Source organism: Trachymyrmex cornetzi, unplaced genomic scaffold (genome assembly GCF_001594075.2).
Source record: "Trachymyrmex cornetzi isolate Tcor2-1 unplaced genomic scaffold, Tcor1.1 scaffold608, whole genome shotgun sequence".
Classification (NCBI taxonomy): Eukaryota; Metazoa; Arthropoda; class Insecta; order Hymenoptera; family Formicidae; genus Trachymyrmex; species Trachymyrmex cornetzi.
The window spans coordinates 276,776-301,710 of record NW_017299924.1 but is presented as its reverse complement, the minus strand read 5'-3'; the positions used below and the strand labels follow the sequence as shown (position 1 = coordinate 301,710).

The window sequence follows — 24,935 nt, the reverse complement described above, 5'->3', positions numbered from 1 at the left end:
CTCTCTCTCTCTCTCTCTCTCTCTCTCTCTCTCTCTCTCTCTCTCTCTCTCTCTCTCTCCACGTATAATTTCTACCGCTGCGAAATACGATCGATGGCGTTTTACGCGGAAGGAGTGTTTCGCTGATTCTTAACTTTGTTAAAAAAGCGGAACCCGGGTGTTAAGCGAAAAATGTACAACTATGCCTTGCGCTCAACGCGATCAAGTTTCCTGTAATATTCCAAAGGCATACCTTTTCGCTTACATAATTAATTGTTTGGTTCAATGCTCGCTTCATGCTCGTAAAGAATGAAAAGAATCGGTGAATAGCATATCGCAAAGTACCTTCATGAATGCGAGCACACGCCGAACACCTTATATATTAACGTACCTGATTATACATAACAACCATCCATTTGTTTCTGCGTATCTATATTTGCGTATTTGTGCTACGCTAATTGCTACTATTTGCAAAAGAGTGTACGTCAACTTGAGATAATAATTATTCGTTATATTGGTAACTGATTATATACGAAGGCAAGGCAGTTAAAATTAGACGAAAGACAATACACGCATTAAAGATATCGTACAAAATTTGAAAATTTTTTCCTTGGTTACCGTAATTTTAAAAGTTCGCTGAAAATAACATTTCTGCTTTTTTTCTTATCTTAACTAGCTCGATTGTTTAAAACGCCAAATTGAGGTTTATTGTGATCTATGTTGTTCCGCTTTGATGCTCCGTACTATTTACGCGTTATACGCACGCAAATAGTACACTCGTTGCCAGTACGCCTGCACTGCGTCGTGCAATTCGTTATGAATGAAACCTTTGCATCTTCTACGGTATCGCTTCGCCTCGCCTCGCTTCGTCTCGCTTCGTCGCCATCGACATCGCTGCTGGCTTTAGCAGCTTTGACGCGGCGCGACGAGACGTTATGCTTTCTCGTATATGATGTTACATGACGAAGTAATTATGAGACTCGCGCATATAATTAATTGCTTGATAATTATCAGTACGAATCTATGTTGAAAATTTATGAAAATTTTAAGTCGTCTGAAACTGCAATTGGGAAAGAGGTTTTTATTTTTATTTAGAAGGAAGTCACGACGTAATTAAGACCAATATCTTAATAAACAAATCTTATATCCCCCCCCCCCTTTTTTTGTTCAATGTCGTAATTAAAAAATGGAAGACGCATATATGTGCGAATAAAATTATTAATAGAATAGTAAATAAGATGAATAAACATTTCCCCGATGCTTCATCAACGCTTATCGTTTGACAATGCTTGAAGTTTACCGACAAATGTGTGACAGAAAACAAATGTCTGATAATAATACTGCCAGTGCACCTGTCGACAATGTTAATTACTGTATTTTAACATGTGTGTTGCTTACGTATTTTGGCAACATGCAAAAAAAACGTATGACTAGACTAGTAGCAAGACGTGACTTTTGTCATATTTTGACTAGACAATTTCATAAACAGATAATTGTGAAGGACAGTAACACACGCCATTAATTATCCTCGAGTACAAAATAATTTATAAGTTTGGTTCCTCTTATCGTTAGTGTTGAAAGTCATTGCTGATAACATTATTATCCTCTACTATTTTTCGAATAGTATGCAACATATTTCTGCAAACAAATTGATACTATATGGAGAGAATTTTTTCTTAGAATTTACCCTGAAAATATGGTAGTCCTGAGACAACATTGTATTTCGAAGAATTATATGTAAATTTCTCTCATTTATTACAATAATAAAACTATAATACAATATAAAATAAATTTGATCAATTTTACTAAAGTATACATGGTAAAAATCTTTAAAACAATGTATTGTAGATATCACAACTACCAATATTTTCAGGGTAAATTAAAAAAAAATTCTCTCCGTGTACACATAACACAAAATATCTTCGTGTCTCTTTCTTCGTGCAAATCATATTACGAGGCAATCATTTGCTAGAAGAGACGTTATATATTATAAAATGATTCCGTGAAGGAAAAAGCTTAGAGAATTTGCGTTTCGCAGATACGTGGCTTGTCCCTCTAGGATGAAATGGTCTTGATAAAGCGATTCTGACAATGATATAGCTCGTGCGAATAATAATGGAGGAACGACGTCTCCTTTTGTTTATTTCGACGGCAGCTGATGGCGCGGCGAGTATTTTTAGCGTCTCTCGTTGAAATCGAGCACGTCGACTCGACTACGTTCCGTTACGCCTGTTCCAATACGACGATTAGCGAAACCAAGGAAGCAAGCTGCAGTTTAATGCACCGGCTTAACTGCTGCACGTTGCTGTTGCCGCGTGCCAGACGTGACTTGGCACTTGTAGAACACGCTCGCAATCGCAAAAATCACATTATACTGATTTTTCAATTCTGATTTTTATCGGGTTAACACAAAGCAGTTTCCCATTAGCCATTCTATGATTTCGTTTGGTACTATATATAATTAAAAGTTCGCCAATATTGTGCGTATGGAATTGGAACAACTTAAAAAAGTATATATGTTAAATGAGAATAAATGTTTAATTATCTTAAAAATTCGTAAAATTCAAAGGCTTACAGATAAATAACTGACACACCATGGACATAATTTCTTAATTTTGCAGTTTAGCGTTTCAGCACAAACGATATTACGGTAGTCAAGTCCAATGAGTGTCTTTTCTTTCAAATTTGTCAATGATAGCGTGTATGATAGCAATTATTGATCCAGAGTGTATAGTTAACATAGTAGGAATCTCTGTTGCGTTATTAATTCCGTCACGATACGCGGTTTCCTCTGTTGCAGTGTGCCAAAGTATAGACATAAGAAATAGCGTGAGTGAATTCTCAAAACTAGAAGGATGCCGGGTGGTCGAAGGTTTCGTACAAATTCTCTTGATCGATCGAGCGGAGCAGTCGGCCTACGCCAATCTCAGCTTCCCCGATCTGGTAGAGATCACTGGATATCTTATTTTATACAGGTACAACTATTTACCAATCATTTAACCCTCCGTCTGCAATTTGGATCTTTTAACTAAAACCTTCATTTGATAAAAATAGAAACTGAACAAAAATGAAAATTTCTTTAAAAATGTATAACTTAGCACAATGAGGAAACTGAATTCTGTCCCCTTTTATTCCGGAGAAATTTGAGAGTAAAATTTTGCTTGTGCAAAAAACTCATCAAATTGCAGAGGGAGAGTTAATACTGTAGATAATGTAGCTTTAAAGAGACATTTTAGCATAGCAGACAATCTATGCGATGGTTATTCGCATATCTTAACTTTGCACTTGTTTGCTGTATTTCTAGGGTAAGCGGACTAAGGACCGTCGGTCGTTTGTTTCCGAATCTAATGATCATTCGCGGTCATTCTCTCTTTATCAATTATGCCCTCGTAGCATTCGAGATGATGCATCTTCAAGAAATCGGTCTTCACTCTTTGACCAGCATTTTACGCGGATCCGTCCGATTCGAAAAGAATCCGACGTTATGCTACGTCGATACCATCGACTGGGATATCATTGCCAAAGCTGGCAAGGGAGGACACTTCATAAAGGTGAGTATCTTCGATTTTTGTATCTCAGTGCACTTAAACAGGGACGGCAAGTTATTATTAGAAAGATTCGATGGCCAGATAAGTATATTTGTCCAAGACTCGAATCGGCCGAGAATCCTATCTTTATTCGACGCCATTCGACGAACAATTCGCATCAGCAACATCCAACTGACATCAAAATAGCATAATAGCTTATGATAGTTTCCCAGATTCTTTTGAATAGATAGCACGAATTTTTTATAGTTACAATTGTTGACCAGTGTATTACAACGTGCGCGACTCATCATGCTTCGCAGCGTCTTTCGTATCACGAATTGTTAAGAGATAAAAAGAACTACGGCGGAAGAGGTAAATTACTTTATTTATTTTACAATGAAACGCGTTACGTAAAGTGCTGTAATGCACCGTGAAAACTCATATAAAGAAGCCGTTAGAAATGGCATAATGATACAATGCTTTGCCATGATACAATATACACTTTCTGAAGCGACCAAATCGCTTTAACATCATGTGAGTAAAACTATGCAAGGACTGCATATTTATGATCGAATAATATACGAATACAATATGATAAATATCTATGGCGGTAAAATTATGTATACGTAAATTTTCCTTTTTACTGCTTTGGACGATCAATCAGTCACTTTCGCTCTGCTTTATGCTCAGAAATAGTATCGAATATCTCGTGAAAAGCATATCGTTGCGAGAAACGGTAACGGTATTGATCATCGAATACGAGCCTTTCGCAATGTGTTTTTCGACCTTCGTATCGGCTTCGACGTAGTATAGTCTTGTTTCTTCTCTTACTTTCTTACACATAGTTTCGCACGGTAGCGAAAGAATTTCCTATGTTCTGCTAAAAACAATCTATCGCGCCCGTTTCTCTTCTCTGAAGTACGTACAAATTACATTTCGTTGATCGCGTGATATTTAAAAAAATAAGATACATCAATATAGAATAAGATCAATTATAAAAATAATGGCAATAAAATGACAGAATTAGATTCTGACGATAGACGATATGTCTACATAGAAGACGTCAAGTTAGAAATGCTAATGTATTTTCATTGCTTCACATGCTGTAATACTTGTGCTTTAAACAGCATGTTGAAAAGTCATAATTCTGTAGTGGCATTTTTGTTTTTGTGAGTTATTTGAAACTATTCGCGATAGCATATGAAGAGCGTCAGAAATAAAAACACAAAATTTTGAGAGAAATTGTAAGCGGAATTACGTGCAAATGCACAAATAAATAGAGTTGTTACAGTGCATTCGTATTTTGTTTACAGGATAACAAACCAACAAATGGTTGTCCAGTGTGCGATAAAAAATGCCCAACGAGACAGACGAAACCCGATCAGACTTTGTGCTGGAATCGACAACACTGCCAACAAAGTAAATTATTATTACGATCGATTATATTCGCGAATATATTACATCAGACCTTTCATCGAATTTTGAACCAGATTCCTATAAAAAAAATACTACGGATAATAACGATGTATTAAACTTTTCTGGAATTTAGTTAAACTATTTGAATTTAGTTAGAGGATTTTATACAACTGCTTGTTCTACATTGTGAAATTTCCAGTTTACATATTTATTTCATCTTTTTAAGAGTGTCGTATATAAATACATCTGGTTAGAATGTCTCCACAAGTACATATAATTAATAGCACGTATAATTAATCTGTCAGCATAATTTGCAAGTTATTATTAATTCGCTATTTAATTCGCGAGAAAAATAAAATGCGGTAAATAGCATTTTATTTTAAAGTAATGATTTATCTTTATAGTATGCGACTGGAAGTGCGAGAATAGAGCTTGCAACAGTACGGGGGAATGCTGTCATCCGTTCTGTTTAGGTGGATGCACAGGATCGACGGCCAATGATTGCATCGTTTGCAAAAATGTGATAATAAACAAAGAGTGTAAAGATCGTTGCCCAAAAGGCAAGTACGAATTTATGAATCGACGTTGTATCGAAGAGCAAGAATGCCTTCAGATGCAGAAGCCGCGCGAGGCGCCGGATGCTATGAAGTCACGCCCGTATAAGCCGTTCAATGGTACCTGCGTAATCGAGTGCCCTCCGGGTTACATGGAGAGTGAAGAGAAGAAGGGTAAGCCCCCAACCTGCCAGAAGTGTGAAGGTCCGTCGTGCTTAAAGGAATGTGCTGGTGCAAACGTGGACAGCATCGCTTCGGCACAGAAATTACGCGGATGTACACATATCGCAGGTAGCCTCGAGATACAGATACGCGGTGGCAAAAACATCGTAAAAGAACTCGAAGATAGCCTAAGCACGATCGAGGAGATAGACGGCTATTTGAAGATCGTCCGCAGCTTTCCACTGATATCTCTCAACTTTCTGAAGAATCTGCGCGTAATACGCGGTCAAACACTCGAGAATAGCAAGTATAGTCTCGCCGTGCTCGATAATCAGAATCTTCAGGAACTCTGGGACTGGAACACGCACCCGAACATTACCATCTTGTCTAGTGGGGGCCCCGCTAAGCTCTTCTTTCATTTCAATCCGAAATTGTGTCTGCATGAAATCGAGAAACTACGAGAGAAGGCCAAATTGGAAGAGTTCACCGATCACGATGTGGCATCCAGCAGCAATGGAGATAAAGTCGCATGTAACGTCACCGAGCTAAAGACTAAGGTCACCAAGAAGTCATCTAGAGGAGCTATTATCGAGTGGAAGGCTTTTACGCATCACGATACCAGGTCCCTCTTGGGTTACGTTGTTTACTTTATCGAAGCGCCTAATCAGAATATAACTATGTACGATGGCCGTGATGCTTGTGGCGGTGATGGCTGGCGGGTGGAGGACGTTTCCGCTGAGAGCACAACGCCCCACAACGGCACGGAATCACAAGAGCCTGTCTATCACACTCATATACTGACCCTGCTGAAGCCATATACTCAGTATGCTTACTACGTTAAGACTTACACCATAGCCACGGAAAGGTCAGGCGCCCAGAGTAAAGTCAAGTACTTTACGACGCTACCGGATGCGCCTAGCTCTCCCAGAGCCTTATCGACTTGGAGTAATTCTAGCAACGAGCTGGTTATATCCTGGTTTCCACCACTTCACAAAAATGGAAATCTAACGCATTATCGTATTGTTGGTCGTTGGGAGCCCGATGACCCGAATTTCATCGACCAGAGGAATTATTGTGACGAACGTAATTCAAATCATTTAATTATTTTTTCAATAGAATATAGTAATATAATAATGTAAACAAAATTCTTTTCTAATACTAGTATTGTCACGGTTATATAATAATTATTATGGGTGTGCTATATTTTTTTATTACATTGTAAATATTTTTACAGTTAGAAATACAGTTAATTCATTAGTAATCAATTACTACCAATTTCAGCTATGCCGTTACCTGAAGCAAAACCACCAGAGGAAGTTATAGCGGAGGAAGAAAAAAAGCATAATGAGTTAGAGAAGGAGTTCGCAAAAACTGATTCGTGCATATGTTCTGATCGTGAAACGACGGATCAGTCGATGCGTGAAAAAGAAGTTTCTAGTTCGATTGCCTTCGAGAATGCGCTACACAATCAGGTTTATGTAAAACGACTATCGCAGCAACGTAGAAGACGCCACACTAGTGAAATGGTAATCGCAGCGGATCTAGCCAGAGAGTTTACGTACGACCAGGTAAAATTTTAGATTCCCTGTCAGTAACGATTATTAAGTATAAGCAAACAAATATAAAAACGAAAAAAATTGAGTACTGCACTTTATTTACTTATTTACTTTATTTATTACAAGTGATATTTCGAACATGATTCTTTCTATATTTCATATCACATATATTTGTATTCAAGTTGACTAAGCGATTAATTTAATTTTGACAGAAATAACGGTGAAAATATTAATACGAAATGAATCAATAGTAACATTTTATTAACTGCATTTAATTATGTAAAATTACAGTATTTTATCTTATCGTTTAAAATTGAATATAACTCTCAATATTTCATGTTTAGGATAGAGAAAGTACTAACGATAAAGTGGAGAATGGTACATTCACGGTATTCGAGCGATTAATACCCAGCACCAATCTTACTTTCGTTATGAGAAATCTTCGGCACTTTGCTGCGTACAATATTGAAGTTCAAGCTTGCCGAGAACGTGTTGGAAATGATACGAAGAATAACAATTGTTCGACAAAGAGCATGAAAACGTACCGTACGTTATCTATGGAGAGCGCAGATAATATTCCATCGAACACCTTTGAATTAAAGACTTCTGGCGAGAATAATAGTTTTACTATAGTTACATTGTCTTGGGACGAACCACCTCAACCTAATGGCCTAATAGTCACGTATCAGATTGAGTATAAAAGAATTGACATAAAAAATGTGAGTAGTACACAATTTTTAGTTGTTATTTATTAAGCAAGAACATTGTAAGTGTTTTCGATATAACAATAAGGAAGAATTTAATGAAAAAATATTTTTTAAAAAGAGGAAAGTAATTTGTAATTTAAAATGTATCTTGTGCATACTATCGTCTGTAATACAATCGTTTCCGTATATTGTATATAGATACAAGCAACAGTGGTATGTATCACAAGACGCGATTTTACCAACATGGGCAACTCATACGTCTTGAAGGAACTTTCTTCTGGAAATTATTCTGTAAAAGTACGAGCTACGAGTTTAGCTGGAAATGGCGTGTATACCGAAGTGAAATATTTTTATATACCGGAATATGGTACATTTAGTACATTCTGGATTTTATTCTGGTCGATATTGGGTGTTGTCATAATGTTTAGTTCTTTAACAATATTGTACGTATTTAAAAAGAGATCAATGCGAAATGTGCCTAGTATGCGGCTTATCGCGACAGTGAATCCAGAATATGTAAGCACAAGTTATGTACCGGACGAATGGGAAGTGCCCAGAAAGAAAATTCAATTATTACGGGAATTAGGAAATGGTTCTTTTGGCATGGTATACGAAGGATTGGCCAGGGATGTCGTGAAAGGCAAACCGGAAGTACGGTGTGCCGTGAAAACTGTAAATGAAAACGCAACCGACCGTGAACGGATAGAATTCCTTAACGAAGCGTCCGTCATGAAGTAAGAAGAATTAATTACTTCCTCTCTAACAATATGTATCTCTTTCTATCTTTCTAACTTATTATAATTTTCTTGTTAAAGGGCTTTTAATACTCATCACGTTGTCAGATTATTGGGCGTAGTGTCGCAAGGCCAACCTACGTTGGTAGTTATGGAATTGATGGTAAACGGTGATCTAAAGACATATTTGAGAAGTCACCGACCGGATGTATGCGAAAACTCTAAACAACCTCCGACGTTGAGAGATATCTTGCAGATGGCAGTCGAAATTGCAGACGGCATGTCTTATCTCGCCGCAAAGAAATTCGTCCACAGAGATTTAGCTGCTCGTAACTGTATGGTAGCCGAAGATCTTACTGTAAAAATCGGTGATTTCGGCATGACAAGAGATATATATGAAACCGATTACTATCGAAAAGGGTCCAAAGGATTGTTACCAGTCAGGTGGATGGCACCAGAAAGTTTGAAAGATGGCGTATTCACTAGTTTTTCTGACGTTTGGAGCTACGGAGTTGTTCTCTGGGAAATGGTAACATTAGCTTCGCAACCGTATCAAGGCTTGTCGAATGATCAGGTAAATACAAATTGTTCAAAAAAATAATTTTTGATTATACATTTTTCTAAATTATTATTGTGTTGCTTTTAGGTATTGCGTTATGTAATTGAGGGGGGAGTTATGGAACGACCGGAAAATTGTCCTGATTCACTGTATAATTTAATGAGGCGTACCTGGAATCATAGAGCCACGAGAAGACCTACCTTTATAGACATCGAGACGCAGTTATTGCAAGAAGTTAGTATAGAAGACTTTGAGAATGTTAGTTTTTATCATAGTCCGGAAGGAATCGAAGCTCGAAATCAAAATAATTCGCATTCACCACAAACTGACCAGTAAGTACATAATTTCATATCAATTAATATTTAGATAATTAAATGTATGTAATTTAATTATTTAATTCAAACAGAGATCTAGAAATGGTTGCTCTACAAGAGCATTTACGGGAGGAAGAAATGGAGGGAGGAGAAGATTCGCCACTGCGTCAAGATTTTGGTGACTTTGCAAGTTTTGAACCTCGCAGTAAAAATACTTTAAGTCCACGATACGGAGCAGATTCGTATGGCGAAACCTCAAAAGCTACTTCCAATTTCCATGACATGAACTCGATAAAAGTACCCAAGGCTGGATTCGATGAATTTGGCGGTATCTCCGGAGATTCGCTTGTATCTAGTAAGGACACGTTAAACTCGCCTTTTGTAGAAGGCAGCCTTAAATCAGTCAGGAGCTCGCCTTTTATATATAAGAAAAGTACTTCCCGCAGTAACGTAAGTCAAGGTTCTCTAGGGAAGTCTGGAAGTCCACAAAGTTTAGTTAAACGAAATTTTCTCGATAGCCCAAATCCGTCTAAACTTCAGGATGATCCCGATTACGAAAACAGGAGTCCTGAAATCATGTCAGGTATTGAAAAAAGGGAGATTACTTCTTTACACGTAGAATTTCCTTCAGTGGACGTTCAGATTAATGGTGACAAAACGGAAAACAACAAACGCACGGGAGACTACATGAACAAATCAGAAATGTTGAATAACGGTTACATCAGTAATACGACCACGTAGCTTCGCTGTACGAAACTTTATCACTTGGAGTGAATCGGATATGAATATTCCAACAAAAAGGCAGTGTCTGTGCCAAATTTCTGAGCATACTGAATTATCATTTTGAAAGGATTACATTGAACAATGTTTTCTATATATGGAAGGGATGTTAGTGTGTTCTAGCTCTAACAAACAAGTTATACTCGTAAGTCTATATTTTAAACGTCTAGACGTAACTAAGCGTACAGGTCCTAACAAACAAATGGAGTTTCCTTATACGGGTGTTACCATGTCTTAATTCCGTCTCTCTAAATGTAATTTATCGCTACGCGTGTACAGTTAATTATATATTTGTTGCGCTGCGATGCATGTTGGAAAAGAGCAGCGAATATATTTATATCAGATACTGTCTTTTTGAAGTTGTCGCTATAGTATATGTTAATACGGAGAGTTTACTTTATACTAAAGACGCCGTTTATCGTGGAGTTATTACAAACAGTTGCGATTTAAGTCAAATGTCTCTCCTTAAGATTGGGCCGCGTACACTGTGAGAAACATGCGACTGTCCATTGGCAATGCACATTATCCGACAAGCATGTAGTAACTTCTCTCTCTCTCTCTCTCTCCATTAACCATCTAGCGTGTAAGTATGTATCAAAGAATTAAGCAAGTTTATTATTTATATCATAGACTTTCTGTTTCTCTCATTTTCAGTCGCAAGATGCGCTTTTTGCGCGATTTCTGCTGTAACTATATATTTGTAGAGCATTGGTTTATTTTTTTCCCGAGTTTATAGTAAATATGGTAAACCAAAGTGGCAATTAGGTCGACTACCGCGTTGGTACGACATTTTGTTCACAGCAAAAAGACCATATTTTATAAATTTTGTGAATTACACCTAGTCGCCACTTTGCATGATTTTAAGCTTTGAACTCGTATAGTGATATAGATATGTTGGAAAGTATATGTGTAGAGGGTGATTCAGAATAAGTGTATGGACTTAGCAAATATATCGCGTTCCTCTAATTTATAAATTTCTATTATATTTATGTTTTCTACATTGTTTTAATATTTTTGACTTTATTGTATCAGTTGATCTAACAATTCTGAATTCACCAATTGTTCGATACGTAGTAGAAGAATTAGAAAGTAAGGACCCTTTTTCAAATTAAAAGGCTTCAGTAATGACCATATATATAATGATTGATGAGCATTTGCGATACATACATAGGTATAAAGTAGTTTGCAAAAAGTTCATAATCTTTATTTTAATCTTTTTATTGTAATTATAGTGAAATCTTAAATGTGAAAACAATTAGGATCTAATTTTCAAATTTAATATTAACATTATATTTTAATTTCAAAATACTATCACGAGATCAAATTATAAAAACGTTTATAAAAACACTGGTATTAATTTAAACGGCGCCTTGTTTTTCTTATTCTGTCTATTTAAAGATATTATTCTTGCATATATAAAGATAAACGAAAACATAAAAGAAAGCTATATATTTCATGGTTAAAAATAAGTTAACAATCATATGTTATCAACGATGTGCAAAAGAAATTAGATGTTTATCTATTCCAATGTGAACTTTACTGAACCTGATGCATTAAATATTTATGAAACAAGCAATAAGTAATTCTATCAAAATTTCTTTTATGTTACTATTGTGCTTCTGAAATTTTCCCGACGTACCTTGTACGTATGACGTAGATTTTATGCTGTGTACGTAACTGTACTATTTCGTGGAGCTGGCACATGAAATCGCGCTTTGTCTCCTGTAATATGCCTCTTAAAACATCTTCCAATGAGGAAGATATAGCATATTTCTCACTGCGAATGAATACCACTTTTCGACTGAAAGTTAACATATTCTGCAAAGATTCACCGTGCAATTTACAGTCATGAGTTTATAGTCTCCATAGTGCAATAGGATCATCCACACTTTTATTTATACATCGTATACGGCTACAATAGTTCGCGGCATAAGATATCACTCTTAATCCGTTGCGTAATCGTTTCTGCGTTGCTCCACGAAATAAACTATGAAATTCAGAGGCATGCACTATGCTTTTGAGTAGAGACGAGAGAACGTAGACTGTCTTAGAGCCCAGTGAGAAACAGATTAACGACGGACGAGAAAAGGTTGAATCCATGTAATCGTTAGAGTCGCGAAATGAATAATATTGGATGAATCCTAATGGAATGAGAGCTAAGAAAAGAGTTATTATACGAGCAACGCAATGTAATGCAGTTGAGTCTAGACATAACGAGCCTCTAACACAAGACTGATTAGCTAATCCCACTATATATCCGTAATCTCTCAGTAAGTTAAAAAATACAAGACAAAATGGTAGAAGTTCCAGATTGTTCCATATCCGCAAATACCCTCCTTTTGATGATTTATTTCGTTTGTTCTGTTCTTACATCCGTTTGAAAGTATATTTAGTCCACTATGAGATTTATTAATGCGATCCATGGTTGTTTTGTTCCTACAACGTCGCGTACATATGGTCGTGCCACTTTGATTCGATGCTTATCAGAGCAAATATGCGATAAAGCGATATATAGGGTATCTGAAATTATTGTATAATTTTTCGTAACGGATTTCTTGATAAATTCACGTGTGATATTAATCTCTTGTCGATGCTATTTAGAAGAATATTATTTCTCATTGAAGTCGTTTAACTCTGTCAATATTTCGCATTTAATCCATTAAATTCTCACTCAAAATCAGATCTTCGTTAAAATGAAATGAATAAAATCTCTCCTTGTTGTCTACATTCTTACAATATTTAGAAACATATAAATAAAATGACTTTAAAGTGCAATTTGAAATGAAAAATAATTATATGACACATGTATACACACGTATGCTATATATATATTTTATATATTAAAATTTTATTTTATCATTTTTACATTAATTCATGTACATTTTTTTCAAGGTCCCTTAGAATTATCCGTTGAAAAATTAATCCCGAATTTATCAAAGAATTTTTTTGTAAAAAAAATAATGCTTCAGTCTTAGGATATCCTATATATCAATGAATGAAGTACCAGTGATTTAATAGCAAATATCTAATGCTATTCCTAACATTTATTTATACAAATACATCAAATACAAAAAAGTTGTAACATAGCTTGTGTACAGACACAAGACAATGCAAGAAATTTGAAGAAAAAAAAATGTAATTAGATGAAATATGTAAGAAGCGAAAATCTTGTACGACATGTCACGATTGTTCTTTTCAAAAGTATCTGCTATTCAACACCTTTTCTTCTCCATCGCTCTTAGCGATTCTAGATTAACAATCCGTATAGTTATCACATTTTATTTTTTACGTGTCCGGAAATTTTGTTCACTTCCAATGTGCCAAGCTAAATGATTAGGCATTTATTTATTGGAATGTTGTTATCTCTAATTGATACACCAATTGCATAACGCATTTGGAACTCTTGATGAAAAATCGAAAATATCGGGATAATGTACTTACAGCCTTGGATCACGCTAAACTTTTTTTGTAACTCGAACAATTTTGTTTAACGTATATATATATATATATGTGTATATATATATATATATATATAAAATCTGTTCTGTTTAGTTTAAACTTTCTTGAAAGCAAAATGCTTTAATACGCGCAAAACGCGCGTTTTGAAATGAAAAGTGGCAAAAACCCATGTACTCATTAAACGGAATTCCCGGAATTAAGCAGAGAAGGAACACGACTAATGACGGATAAATTATCGGCCGATGTATCGTAATAATAAGCCTCGCTCGTATTGTGAAATATCTAGTATAGTAATAAACAAACACAGTTAACGCTTAGACTATGTACATGTACCATATACGAAATAAGTATCGTAAGATTAACACGAAATGTTTCCTATATGGCCGCAAGTCTCCGTATTATAAGAACGGCGCGCGATCGCTAAAATTTAGGCCTATAGTTTAATAGTTCTGTAATATATTAGAGTTACTTGAAAATTTTAAGGTAGTATGTAATCATGTCTGGAAAATGTGTATAACTATAAAGTGTGCCTGTTGATGCGCAATTGATCGCGTTTGATAAGTATGTGATCTGTTTAAACGTAAATCACAAAGCAGAGATTCAAGAATGTTTGGACGCTAGATCAATGTACATCTGTATCAGTGTCGAAAAAGATCAAGGAATATCGAGCAGGAAGAACAGCATTTATTTTATCGTAAAAATTAACATTTACTTTTTATCGTAAATATTAAGTGAAGCGTACTCCGACTGCGTCACGTGAATAATTAAGTCCTCCGCTGATCTTAGACTGAAGTATAGCTCTATTCATCCTCAACGTCGAGAAACACTGACATAGGACTCTACATCTCGATCTGTAATTTATTTGTATTTATTCTGTGTACATGAAACAGACGAATTTAGCGCAAACGCAATTTTGAGACGCTATTGATTAGTTGATATTTAATAGCATACGTTGCACTTTAGCAAATATATATGAGCATTAAAAGGCGACTCAATTCCTTTTGCAATCGATATCACGTCCTTCGTATTTCGAACTCATTACATCAATATCTCACGTAGAATTTGAAAACCGTATTGATTTTATATTAAGGAATATGTTGAGCCACGTTTTGCAATTCAATATTTTTGTTATATATATGATTCTTTTGTTACGGATAATTTTTTTCGGTATACATCTAATAAAAAAATCTTGCAGTAAAATAAAACCCCCATCAAGGTCCTTATTATGATAGTAATGACTTTAATTAATATCCCACACGTTGTTTTTATTCAGTCTTCTTTAATCTAATCTTGTTCGCGCAATTATGTTCACAGTTCCTATCATTACTACATTTATACGCGCAACAGACAAAACTCTGATACATTGTGTATAATATTGCATATAGCGTTATATATCAATATATGCTAATATATCATTTCAAATCATATTTATGTTTTATCACTATTTAGTCAATTTACTACTTTTCACTTTGCGAAATAAGTTGGTTGACTGTACAACTGCTCAATATTACTTTGCTCAACTTCCGTGACAGTAAGATAATACTGTAAAACTAACATTATTATATTATGTAAAATATAGATCAAAGTTTTTTTATTTCAACTGAATTCTCATGAAACATTTTGTTCTATTTTATAGTCTGATCTTTTTCATTTATTTTATAGTAGATACGATCTTACTTTTTATACATATAATAGACTTTCAACAAAGTCACGTTAGTTTAAAAAAAAAAATCTAAAAAAAGAGATACATTTAAAGCTGATAACAAACTAAAACTGAGAATCGTATTACAAAGTTATCCAGAATATAATTGTACTTTTTTATGTTCTCTTTATATATTTAGATTTTTCAAAGAAAATGATTCAGGAATTATTTTAGTTTTTTATTGGAATTACGCGTATTTTAACAACGCATGGTGTTCAATCGTTCCTATTCTACGAACATTGACACTTTTTATTAAATCATTTTATATGACAACTGGTACATGTTTATATATTGTTAATTATATGTTTTTTGTGTCTATCATAAAATTATTACTTATAGAACACGTTTATTTAAGTAAATGTACGTATGCTTTATTGTATTTACACATAATTACGATAGTATACAAACAAAAAGATTTATTTTTGACAATTATACACAGAATATTTTGTTTATTTAAACGAAAATATTATACTTTATCAAAATTGTTAAAGACGAACCATGGTCATACACTAATGCTCAAACTGCTAATTTGCAAATGTAATAGAAGCAAAATTGTCTGGACAATTTGCGATCAGTTATTTATGATACAGATGTGCAGAGATTATAAATTATGAAGCCTTGTTTTTTTTTATTTCCGCTTTTCGGCGATGTTTCGTGCACCGGTTCGGCCTGTAAATGTTTGTAAATAGTATTTCGATTGATTTTTGTCTAAAAATCTACGCAAGTATGTATTGGACAAACTGAGTGTTGTATAATGTTGGGCTATAAAGTGTGGATGCGTTTGATGAACGATGAACGGAAGTGTGTTTATAGTATGTCAAATAAAATTAATGCACACATATTATTTGACAAGACGCGTATGCGTTTATATGCAAAGCTTCTTAAGAACAAAGTGCGAATGTAAAAAGAAAAAAAAACGAAATACTCGTTGTTTCCCCCACAAGTTTAATGCCGAAGAATATTTTATCGTTAACATCGATCTCTAGGGAGCTGATGTATGCTTGAGTCCTTTGTTAATGATCATAGTCACATTAGGTGGATTTATCCACTTCCGATGCAATGTTACGCGTTAATAAATAATTCGTTCTCATAAAAGGACGAGAAGGGATATTGAATCAAAGATTAGCCTAACGTCTTCTAATATTGTGCATAATGCTGCGATACATGCACCGTTCACAATCAAGTGTTGTATAGGGTGGTTCTGAAATACAGATCGATTAATATATCTATGAATAATATTATTTAATGTAAAGCGATATAGATCAATTTTAACAGAGTTTTCAAAACGTGCGGATTTACACGACTTTGAGAATGCGTCAACATTTCATACACTACATAAGGAAACACAATTAATAAATACCACATTACGGGGGCAAACAATTTGCTTAGAGACTTTTTTTGGATGCTGTGCACGCGCGTGCGCGAATGTAGTGTATATTTTCTTTTTGAGTTTAAAGCAAACGCCACTGCCATAATGAAAGACAAACCTACGAAAGGAAAAATAAAACAGATGCAGTATGAATGAAACATAAGCCCGTAATATCAGTATATCTCGGAATTGAAAAATCCTCGTCTCACAAGATACCCGTCATCTTTAAGTTTTCGTTATTCGCCTCGACGTATCACGCGTAATCGCTTGTATATTTGTAATTTTGCGTGTAACGTTATCGAGCGTCATACAGAAATTCAATGATTCTTCGCTGTACGGTATAGCGTAGCAGATAATTGGGTGTTTTAGCGAGAGCACTAACGAAGTAGTAAGGCGTTATTTCTTTCTAGAGATTAAGGATAATTTTTGTTGCTTGCGCTAATAGTGCGACGACTTTCTATTTTCTTCTGTAAGTTACACTTTTGAGTGTCGCACGAACGTGTATAATACGGGGATATAAATAATGATGATAAAACGTTCGTGTGGACAACGAAAACCGAAATGCACCTCGGAGTCAGTAACAAAAGCCGATGGTTGCTAGGCACAGCCATTGCTACAGATAGTCGTAGATGTAACTTTAATTTGTAATATCGTTATTGTAAGAATATAGGACCGCGCTATGGATTAGGGCGACGATCCCTTACCTGTCACTGTATTATCTTTAACTGTTTCCATCTTCCCTCCCGTCGCGCATCCCTTCGAAGGTATTGATGTGACCGCGCCCGGGCAACGCTTGACAAATTTAGATTATCTTGCATTAAAAATTGTATTTACTATTATTAACTGTATGATTAACTACTACGCGCTGTACGCAGAGGAAGAAACAAACTTTATTTACCAAATACCAGTTTTTTAATAAAAATCTTTTTGTGAAAGAAAATATTGAACGCTTTTGCTACCTCGCCATGTATCGAAATTATTGCATTACTATTATTTATATTTATTTTTTACGTAAAATGCGTAAAATTCAATACGCAACTAACTAGAGTGTAAAATTATCTAATAATTAACAAATAATACACGCAATATTTTCTGTTATAATATGCTCGTTAAGTATATACAAGATCGATATTCGATTTTTACTTTAGAAAATGCTTCAAATTTTATAAAGAATTTACGAGTTCTTGATATGTTTTTTATGTGTTGGAAAATTATTAAATTCTTAAATATTTTGATTAATATTTATGTTCTGATTAATATTTACTTCGACGTATCTCCGAGGATATTTTTTCCATTATCTCCATTACCCTTGTTACCATCTTCTATTATCATTTTACGAATTGATTAGTTCCTTTTCACTATACGATCGGTCGACGGTCACGACGAGGATGTAACGTACGTTATTGTACGATATGATCATACGAAGTTTACTTGACGAATCTTTGGCCACGTCACAAAATTCGTCAAAAACTATAATTCATCGACGACGTAGTCAATTTTGCAAATTACATGCACGTACCTAACAATAATGAATCATCTGTTGCACTTTCGGTGTATCCGAGCAAAAAAACGACGAAATATGCAAAGATACTCCAAACTCCGACTATTCCGAGCCTACTGTCGACTACGACTCCCCGAAATCTTGTTATCAAGCACATAATGGTGATAGCATTCAATATTTTATATATTACAATGATTGTTCGACACTTCACAAATACTTCCGATCACTATTCGCGTTCACGAAACTCTTTCTGAGCAATAACGGTTACGAGAAATACCAGACAAGTCCGTACACATCCCGAAATATTCCGTAACTGATATGACATGTTCGAGAATCACAATATTGAAATTCAAAGTTTCGAGAATCGTAACTATCGAAATGGCCGCGACGCGGCCGTTTCTTCTTTTATATATTTGTGTATACCTGTCTCTGTTTTGTAATTTATGACTACGTTTACACGGTCACCCTTGATAATCGAGTTTAATAACATCCGTAGTTAGAAACTAACCAATCACAGTCACTCTATTCATCAGAGGGAATAGCTATGATTGATCAGTTTGATCGTAAAACAAATGGAAGAGACATAAACACATACACATATTCGTGTTGACATACCGTTAAGTAGTTGTCATGCAAATTTATTGATAATATATATTATATAACATAAGAAGATAGCGTAATGAGATCGCAAATGATCGTTCATTCGATTATATGATCGTACTATGAAGTCGTCTTCATAATACGCTATTTCGTAACGTTTTGATTTGACAACTCAACACAAATGTGATTACAATAACAGGCTTGCTTTGACCATGTGCTGCGAGAATTTCCACGCCGCAGTATGAAAAATCGTTTATACGATTACATCTGCATTTTCGTCGTGCTCGAGATATTACAATTGTCAATTGGTTACGCGAAAATTATCAGTGATACTCGCAGGTATTGACAGTAATTTTCTTAAACTCTATCACCAATTCGTATAATTTGTTAATGAGATTTTTTACACTTTCCACTTGTTATTATCTGTTATGTATTGTTTTCTGTATACGTAAAATATTCCCATACAGCATAAATCATTCCAGCAAAATTGCAACGTTCCAGCAATATTGTAGCAACATTGGAAATGTTGCAGCAATGTTGTTGTAAGTTTCTGTGCTGTAGGAGTTTTTTTTTTAATATTTCATATTGCTTAGAAGATTACATGGTTCTAGAACAAAACCAGAGATATCTGTTGCTAAAACGTCACAATTAAAAGAAGACACCAACTATGCAAAAGAAATAAATTTGCAACACGAAGAGAAAAGTGATAATGAACTTGAAGAGGATGGTACGTATCACGACGATACAAGTAAGCAACGTAAAATTTTGAAGAAAGCTGCAAATTTCATGAGCTCCAACGACTTACATCCATCAAACGCTGAAGAATCTTTCAATCGTGACAATGTACCCAGCTACCTTAACTCGCAACGCTCAAATGAGGATTTAGAAAAAACGGAAGAAGCGGATGAAGAAGCGACAAAACGAAAACGCGATAAAAATGAAAAAGTGAGCAATCTCATCCGCTTATCTCGAAACATAAATGATGACTTCAACAGATATACCGATCAGGATGAGAGATCGAGTTTGTACGACGATTACGAGGCAAAAGACATCGCAAAGCGTGGTGTTTTAAGCGGCTCAGAGGATTACGAGGAAATGGAAGACGACTTGTTAGGAATAGAAGATATGGCTGCAGTGCAAGAATTGACAAATGAAGCCGAAAAGAGAGAAACACAGAAGGATGCTCGGGTGAAAAGAGATCAAGCGGAAATTTCAGAAATGCTTGATAAATCCAGATCAAATCTAGACAATCCAAGAAAGTTAGAAGAATCAAAAATCACAGAAAAAAATCCTTACTTGCGCGAAGTTTCTCGTACCGAATTATCGAAAAATTTTAACGAAGCGTCTGCACCCAACACGATCAATAATTTCGAATTTAAGGACGTGATATCAAAGTTAAGCGATTCTTCCAAAATCCAAGGACCAGCAAACACAGTTGCTCTGCTCAAGAAAGACGAATCAAACGCAGAATACGAGAAACGCGTGGAAGAGGAAATTCAACGGAAGATTGATTTGATTAAGGAGGAAATTGAACGAGATATTGAAGCGCAGCAACGAATAAGAGACATCGAAAACAATAATGCTAGATTCGACGAATTGCAGGATCAAGAGCATGAGGATGAGGAAAGACAGAACTTCGAGAATGAATCAATCAAAAAGCGGCAAACTATAGCCAAGAGATCTGTACAAGAGATTGCTGATGATGCTATCACTTCTTCTGAGAAAAGTGAGAAGAAACGATCTTTGAAAAAAGAACAGAATAAAAAACGGCAACATCAATCTAATAAGATCGGTATATCGGATATTTCAAAACAGAATGGAAATCTGAAAAGACAAGTCTTGACTGATAAGCCTTCTGAGCAAGTTCCTTCGAAAGAGCTTTTCACGAAGAAACGCAAACGTGTTAGACAAATTTTTTTGGTGAATAACGATCAGCTTCAGACAAAGAGAAGACAACTGAGAAGCTACTTGTTGCCATCTGCTCAAGCAGTCGTCAGATTCAAAGATGAATTATTTATGAATCCCAAACTGAATTCGTGTTTCCATATGGACAATAGAATGGTGAGACTTAACAGAAAGCAAACTAAAACCATTCATTATTGAGCGATATATTATTAAAAATTGATTGATATTATGTATAAAACAAATTGCTATTAAATAAAATTATACAGCTACTACTTAAAATATAAATATTAATATAATATAGATAAAAATAAGAAAGTAATAAAATTATTGCAGCTCGAAAAATCTTCACCAGTTGGCAGCGAAGATGAAATTAACGAGGAAGAACAGAGCCCTACAGCAGAACAGTCAGATTCTTTGGTACCTCTTATTGGAAGTTCACAGGAATTAAGTCCACGTTTAGAAAAAGAGTACAAAGAGGCCTTTGGTGGATTGCAGAGTGAGCCTGGCAATGCTCTAGCCAGATTCAAGAGGGTCAAACGTGTGCTAACAAACGGTCCTAATACAATTTAAAATTTTTATTAAGGTGTACAATGACATAGATTAATCTTTTTAATAATCTTCAGGAAGAAAATATTTCTATCATACAAATGAAATTATAAAAAAGTATAATATTTGTTTAATTATGATTAATAGCAAAAGGCTAAATAAATAGGAATATGTAGGGATAGATGTATGTGTAAAGAGAAATATATCATTGATATATTTAAAAAACAGAATAATATATTTGTAATTAGAGAAATGGTTATAGCTATAATAAAATGTAATACCATTAATTACAAAACATTTCGAGATTGTCGATCGATTTAATCATAGCTTAAATAAATTCTTGACATAAATGCATTACTATGCTATTTAATATTAATTTATGAATTTCTGTGCCAATTATATAATCTTATAAAGATATTTGTTCCTTTTCAGCTAAAAATGATTAAAAATATTGGTAATACTTATAAAATAAGAGAAATGTACATGTCAATCAAAAATTTCAATAATTGCCGTTAAATTTTTCTTTTCCTTTATACTTGCAAAACTATATTGTACAGATAATGCAGACAATTCTTTGAGCTGTTGTTTTCCAATATTAAAAACAGAACTTAATATTTCCAATTCTTTTGACAAGCACGTATTAAAAACCCCTTTATCGTCAGTCTAAAAAAAAGTTATATTTTTATTTTTTTATTTTAAACAATATGTACATGTTATTTTTTATACTTACTCCAATAGTTATGGGATGTCCAGCTTTGTACAGATATTTAAATTGATGATACATATAAGATGACACTGTTTTACATTTAATGTTTGATGTCAAGCATAATTCTAGATTAAAAGAAAAAAATAAATATATTTACACATTCATCAAAATATCTTTGAAAAGGAGAATTATCTCTCTCTTACCAACAGGAATTTTTGATTCCAATAATGTATCAAATAATTGCTGAGAACCTTGCAAACTGGGATGAATGCAAGTACAATGTCCCAAACGATCAGGTTTAAATTTTAATATACCATTTGTTTCCATTTCATTTGGTACCTACATATGTACTTTATATGTACTGTATCTATTATATGTAGAGACAATTAATTTTATTTGGAAGATAATTCACCTCTGCACAATGAGTTGTAATTCTAAGACCTACTTTCCTAGACGTTTTTAATAATTCTAAAAACGAATCGCCCACTGTTGGATCACCACTGAGATCAATACCCACAACATGTTCTGGATGTTTTTCCATAAACTGTATAGCAAGATTTATGTTTTCTTCTGCAGATTCGTAACCTTGTTTTCGATTAATTGATACTAGTAGTTTTACAAGAATTTGTGGAAATTCAGATTTCGACGCTCTGTACATATCAGATATAATAATCTCGATTACTTCAAGGAAAAATAAAAATGTGCCATATATATACACTTAAATCAAAATCTGCTATATAAGCTAATATATAGACATTATTGAGTAGTTACTTACTCGATAGCTTTTATTATAGCTTGAAGATACTCTGTTTTTGTCATTACATCCTTTACAGCACGAGGTGTGCTCCTTAATTCTAAATAAATCACATTATCTTCATGAAATTCTTTTATTACATCACAAGTAGCAACAAATACAGCCTGTGGTGTAATCGTTAGTGCGTGAGCTATGTCAAACATTTTAAAACATCTAGAAAATAATAATATATAGCACATTTTGTATTGAACAATATAGTACCTCAAATCTCAATGTTTTATAGAAAAATAAAAAGCCTATGTACTCGCTTAAAGATGAGAAATTGGTGGTATTCAGATCCATAAAAGTTTCATCACAAGTAGTGTCTGAGCGTTGCATTTTACATAATTTTTGCAATGTATTTACACTTAATGAACCGTTTAAATGTGCATGAAGTTCCTAATAAATAATTAGAAAGAATTAATTATTTAGTATATTAAAATATATAAGATTATGAATATATAAAATAAAAGTACTCATTTATTACAATAAGCGTCATTCTTAGGTTCGACTTAAAACCGACATACTTACCACTTTGGGCAATTTTCGGCAAAACTCCGATATATCCATTTTATCATTCAATATATCTCTTAACTTTATAAAATGATCATTAATGTTTCATAAAATAAATATTCACGTTGTAAATACAATCAAAGCCTAGTGTTAATGTAACACGTTAATGAATTGTTTTGATAGATCTAGAGAATGTTTATCCGTTAATGACACCACTATGTACATACACAAAGTATATCCATAGAACTATTAAAGCCACGGATATTTCCAGCGGATAATACATCTACAATTTTCGACTTTATTCCGTGTTACCTACATTGTTTGGTTCTATTCCGCGCTATTGGTGCGTTCGGGGAGACGCTATTAGGCGTCGTCTACAATACACGGAGTAAGAAGTAAGAGTAAGAAATTGACCAATCACAGTCGATTATTCTTCTCACATTCGACTGTAATTGGTCAATTTCTTAGGGTGAAATCACACGGTGCGTCATAGGGCTGCGGAATACGGAATGCGTCATTGAAGCAACCAATCAGCGCTATTCCGCACTTAGATGATCCGGAATAATCCGGAATAGAGAATACGTTATGTTTTAAACCGCGGTGATAAATCGTAGGTCCGTTTTCTGTGACTGAATATTTTTACTAAGTGCTTAATAGCTTCAATTATCATTATTATTTTATTATTCATGATGATAAAAAATTACTCACTGTATGATAGCTTAATTGCATCCAATTTGCGCAAGTATACTCAAGATCAAGATATCAAGAACAATGACGCATGACGCATTACGTGCGATTTCGGCGTGCCCTGTTCACACGCTGCGGAAAAATGATAGTAAATTCTTTACAGCTGATTAAAACATTGTTTTGAGATTATAAATATTAATTGTAAAATATTAAATACCACAACAGTAATAATTGTTTTTACAATTTGAGAAATTATATTTTATTTTAATAAGCAAATTATTAACATAAAGTTAGAAATTTCTAAATTTATTCATCCTGGATGCATCTTTGACGCATCATGTGAACATAGCACACAAAACTTGCGTGTTAGAAAAGTGCGGAATAGCGCTGATTGGTTGCTTCAATGACGCATTCCATATTCCTCAGCCCTATGACGCACCGTTTCACACGCTGCGGAAAAATGATAGTAAATTCTTTACAGCTGATTAAAACATTGTTTTGAGATTGTAAATATTAATTGTAAAATATTAAATACTACAACAGTAATAATTATTTTTACAATTTGAGAAATTATATTTTATTTTAATAAGCAAATTATTAACATAAAGTTAGAAATTTCTAAATTTATTCATCCTGGATGCATCTTTGACGCATCATGTGAACATAGCACACAAAACTTGCGTGTTAGAAAAGTGCGGAATAGCACTGATTGGTTGCTTCAATGACGCATTCCGTATTCCGCAGCTCTATGACGCACCGTGTGATTTCACCCTTAGCACTGAAAATCTTGGCGTATTCTTTTGAACTTGCACTATTCAGTGCAACCCATGGAACTCGTCCAGTGTTGGTGTGAACTGAGTGCGCAC

General features: G+C 34.4%; 3 protein-coding genes across 3 annotated transcripts in view; 2 read left to right on the top strand and 1 right to left on the bottom strand.

The window, feature by feature from the left end:
- InR-2 (insulin-like receptor-like) overlaps window positions 1-11,411 on the top strand; it is a 22,689-nt gene extending 11,278 nt beyond the window's left edge. Inside the window, exons 2-11 of the mRNA XM_018516018.1 lie at window positions 2,780-2,954; window positions 3,284-3,530; window positions 4,820-4,925; window positions 5,327-6,721; window positions 6,920-7,206; window positions 7,539-7,913; window positions 8,100-8,635; window positions 8,717-9,209; window positions 9,282-9,526; window positions 9,601-11,411. Of these exons, the coding sequence (XP_018371520.1) occupies window positions 2,780-2,954; window positions 3,284-3,530; window positions 4,820-4,925; window positions 5,327-6,721; window positions 6,920-7,206; window positions 7,539-7,913; window positions 8,100-8,635; window positions 8,717-9,209; window positions 9,282-9,526; window positions 9,601-10,249 (4,508 nt within the window). The 3' untranslated portion in view covers window positions 10,250-11,411. The remainder of the gene's footprint in view (window positions 1-2,779; window positions 2,955-3,283; window positions 3,531-4,819; window positions 4,926-5,326; window positions 6,722-6,919; window positions 7,207-7,538; window positions 7,914-8,099; window positions 8,636-8,716; window positions 9,210-9,281; window positions 9,527-9,600) is intronic.
- Window positions 11,412-19,160: 7,749 nt separating this feature from the next.
- On the top strand, window positions 19,161-21,439 carry LOC108766622 (golgin subfamily B member 1). Its single transcript, XM_018516031.1, has 3 exons — window positions 19,161-19,258; window positions 19,531-20,980; window positions 21,158-21,439. Exons 1-3 carry the CDS (start codon window positions 19,161-19,163, stop codon window positions 21,392-21,394), a joined length of 1,785 nt encoding a protein of 594 aa, XP_018371533.1. The 3' UTR covers window positions 21,395-21,439.
- A 417-nt stretch (window positions 21,440-21,856) lies between these two features.
- Ada (adenosine deaminase-like protein) lies at window positions 21,857-23,562 on the bottom strand. The gene is made up of 7 exons (XM_018516032.1): window positions 23,401-23,562; window positions 23,135-23,268; window positions 22,852-23,043; window positions 22,489-22,726; window positions 22,280-22,415; window positions 22,101-22,201; window positions 21,857-22,033 (listed from the first exon to the last, which is right to left on the bottom strand). The coding sequence occupies exons 1-7, from the start codon at window positions 23,437-23,439 to the stop codon at window positions 21,857-21,859; spliced, it is 1,017 nt and encodes a 338-aa protein (XP_018371534.1). The 5' UTR covers window positions 23,440-23,562.
- Between the last annotated feature and the right edge of the window lie 1,373 nt (window positions 23,563-24,935).

Bases quoted from the DNA above. Each gene is read 5' to 3' on its own strand.
- LOC108766622 (XM_018516031.1), top strand. From the start codon at position 19,161: ATGAAAAATCGTTTATACGATTACATCTGCATTTTCGTCGTGCTCGAG. The intron at 19,259-19,530 runs GTATTGACAGTA...ACATGGTTCTAG, and splicing joins ATTATCAGTGATACTCGCAG to AACAAAACCAGAGATATCTG. The intron at 20,981-21,157 runs GTGAGACTTAAC...AAATTATTGCAG, and splicing joins TCCATATGGACAATAGAATG to CTCGAAAAATCTTCACCAGT.
- Ada (XM_018516032.1), bottom strand. From the start codon at position 23,439: ATGGATATATCGGAGTTTTGCCGAAAATTGCCCAAAGTG. The intron at 23,269-23,400 runs GTAAGTATGTCG...ATTATTTATTAG, and splicing joins GCCGAAAATTGCCCAAAGTG to GAACTTCATGCACATTTAAA. The intron at 23,044-23,134 runs GTACATAGGCTT...ATTATTTTCTAG, and splicing joins AATTTCTCATCTTTAAGCGA to ATGTTTTAAAATGTTTGACA.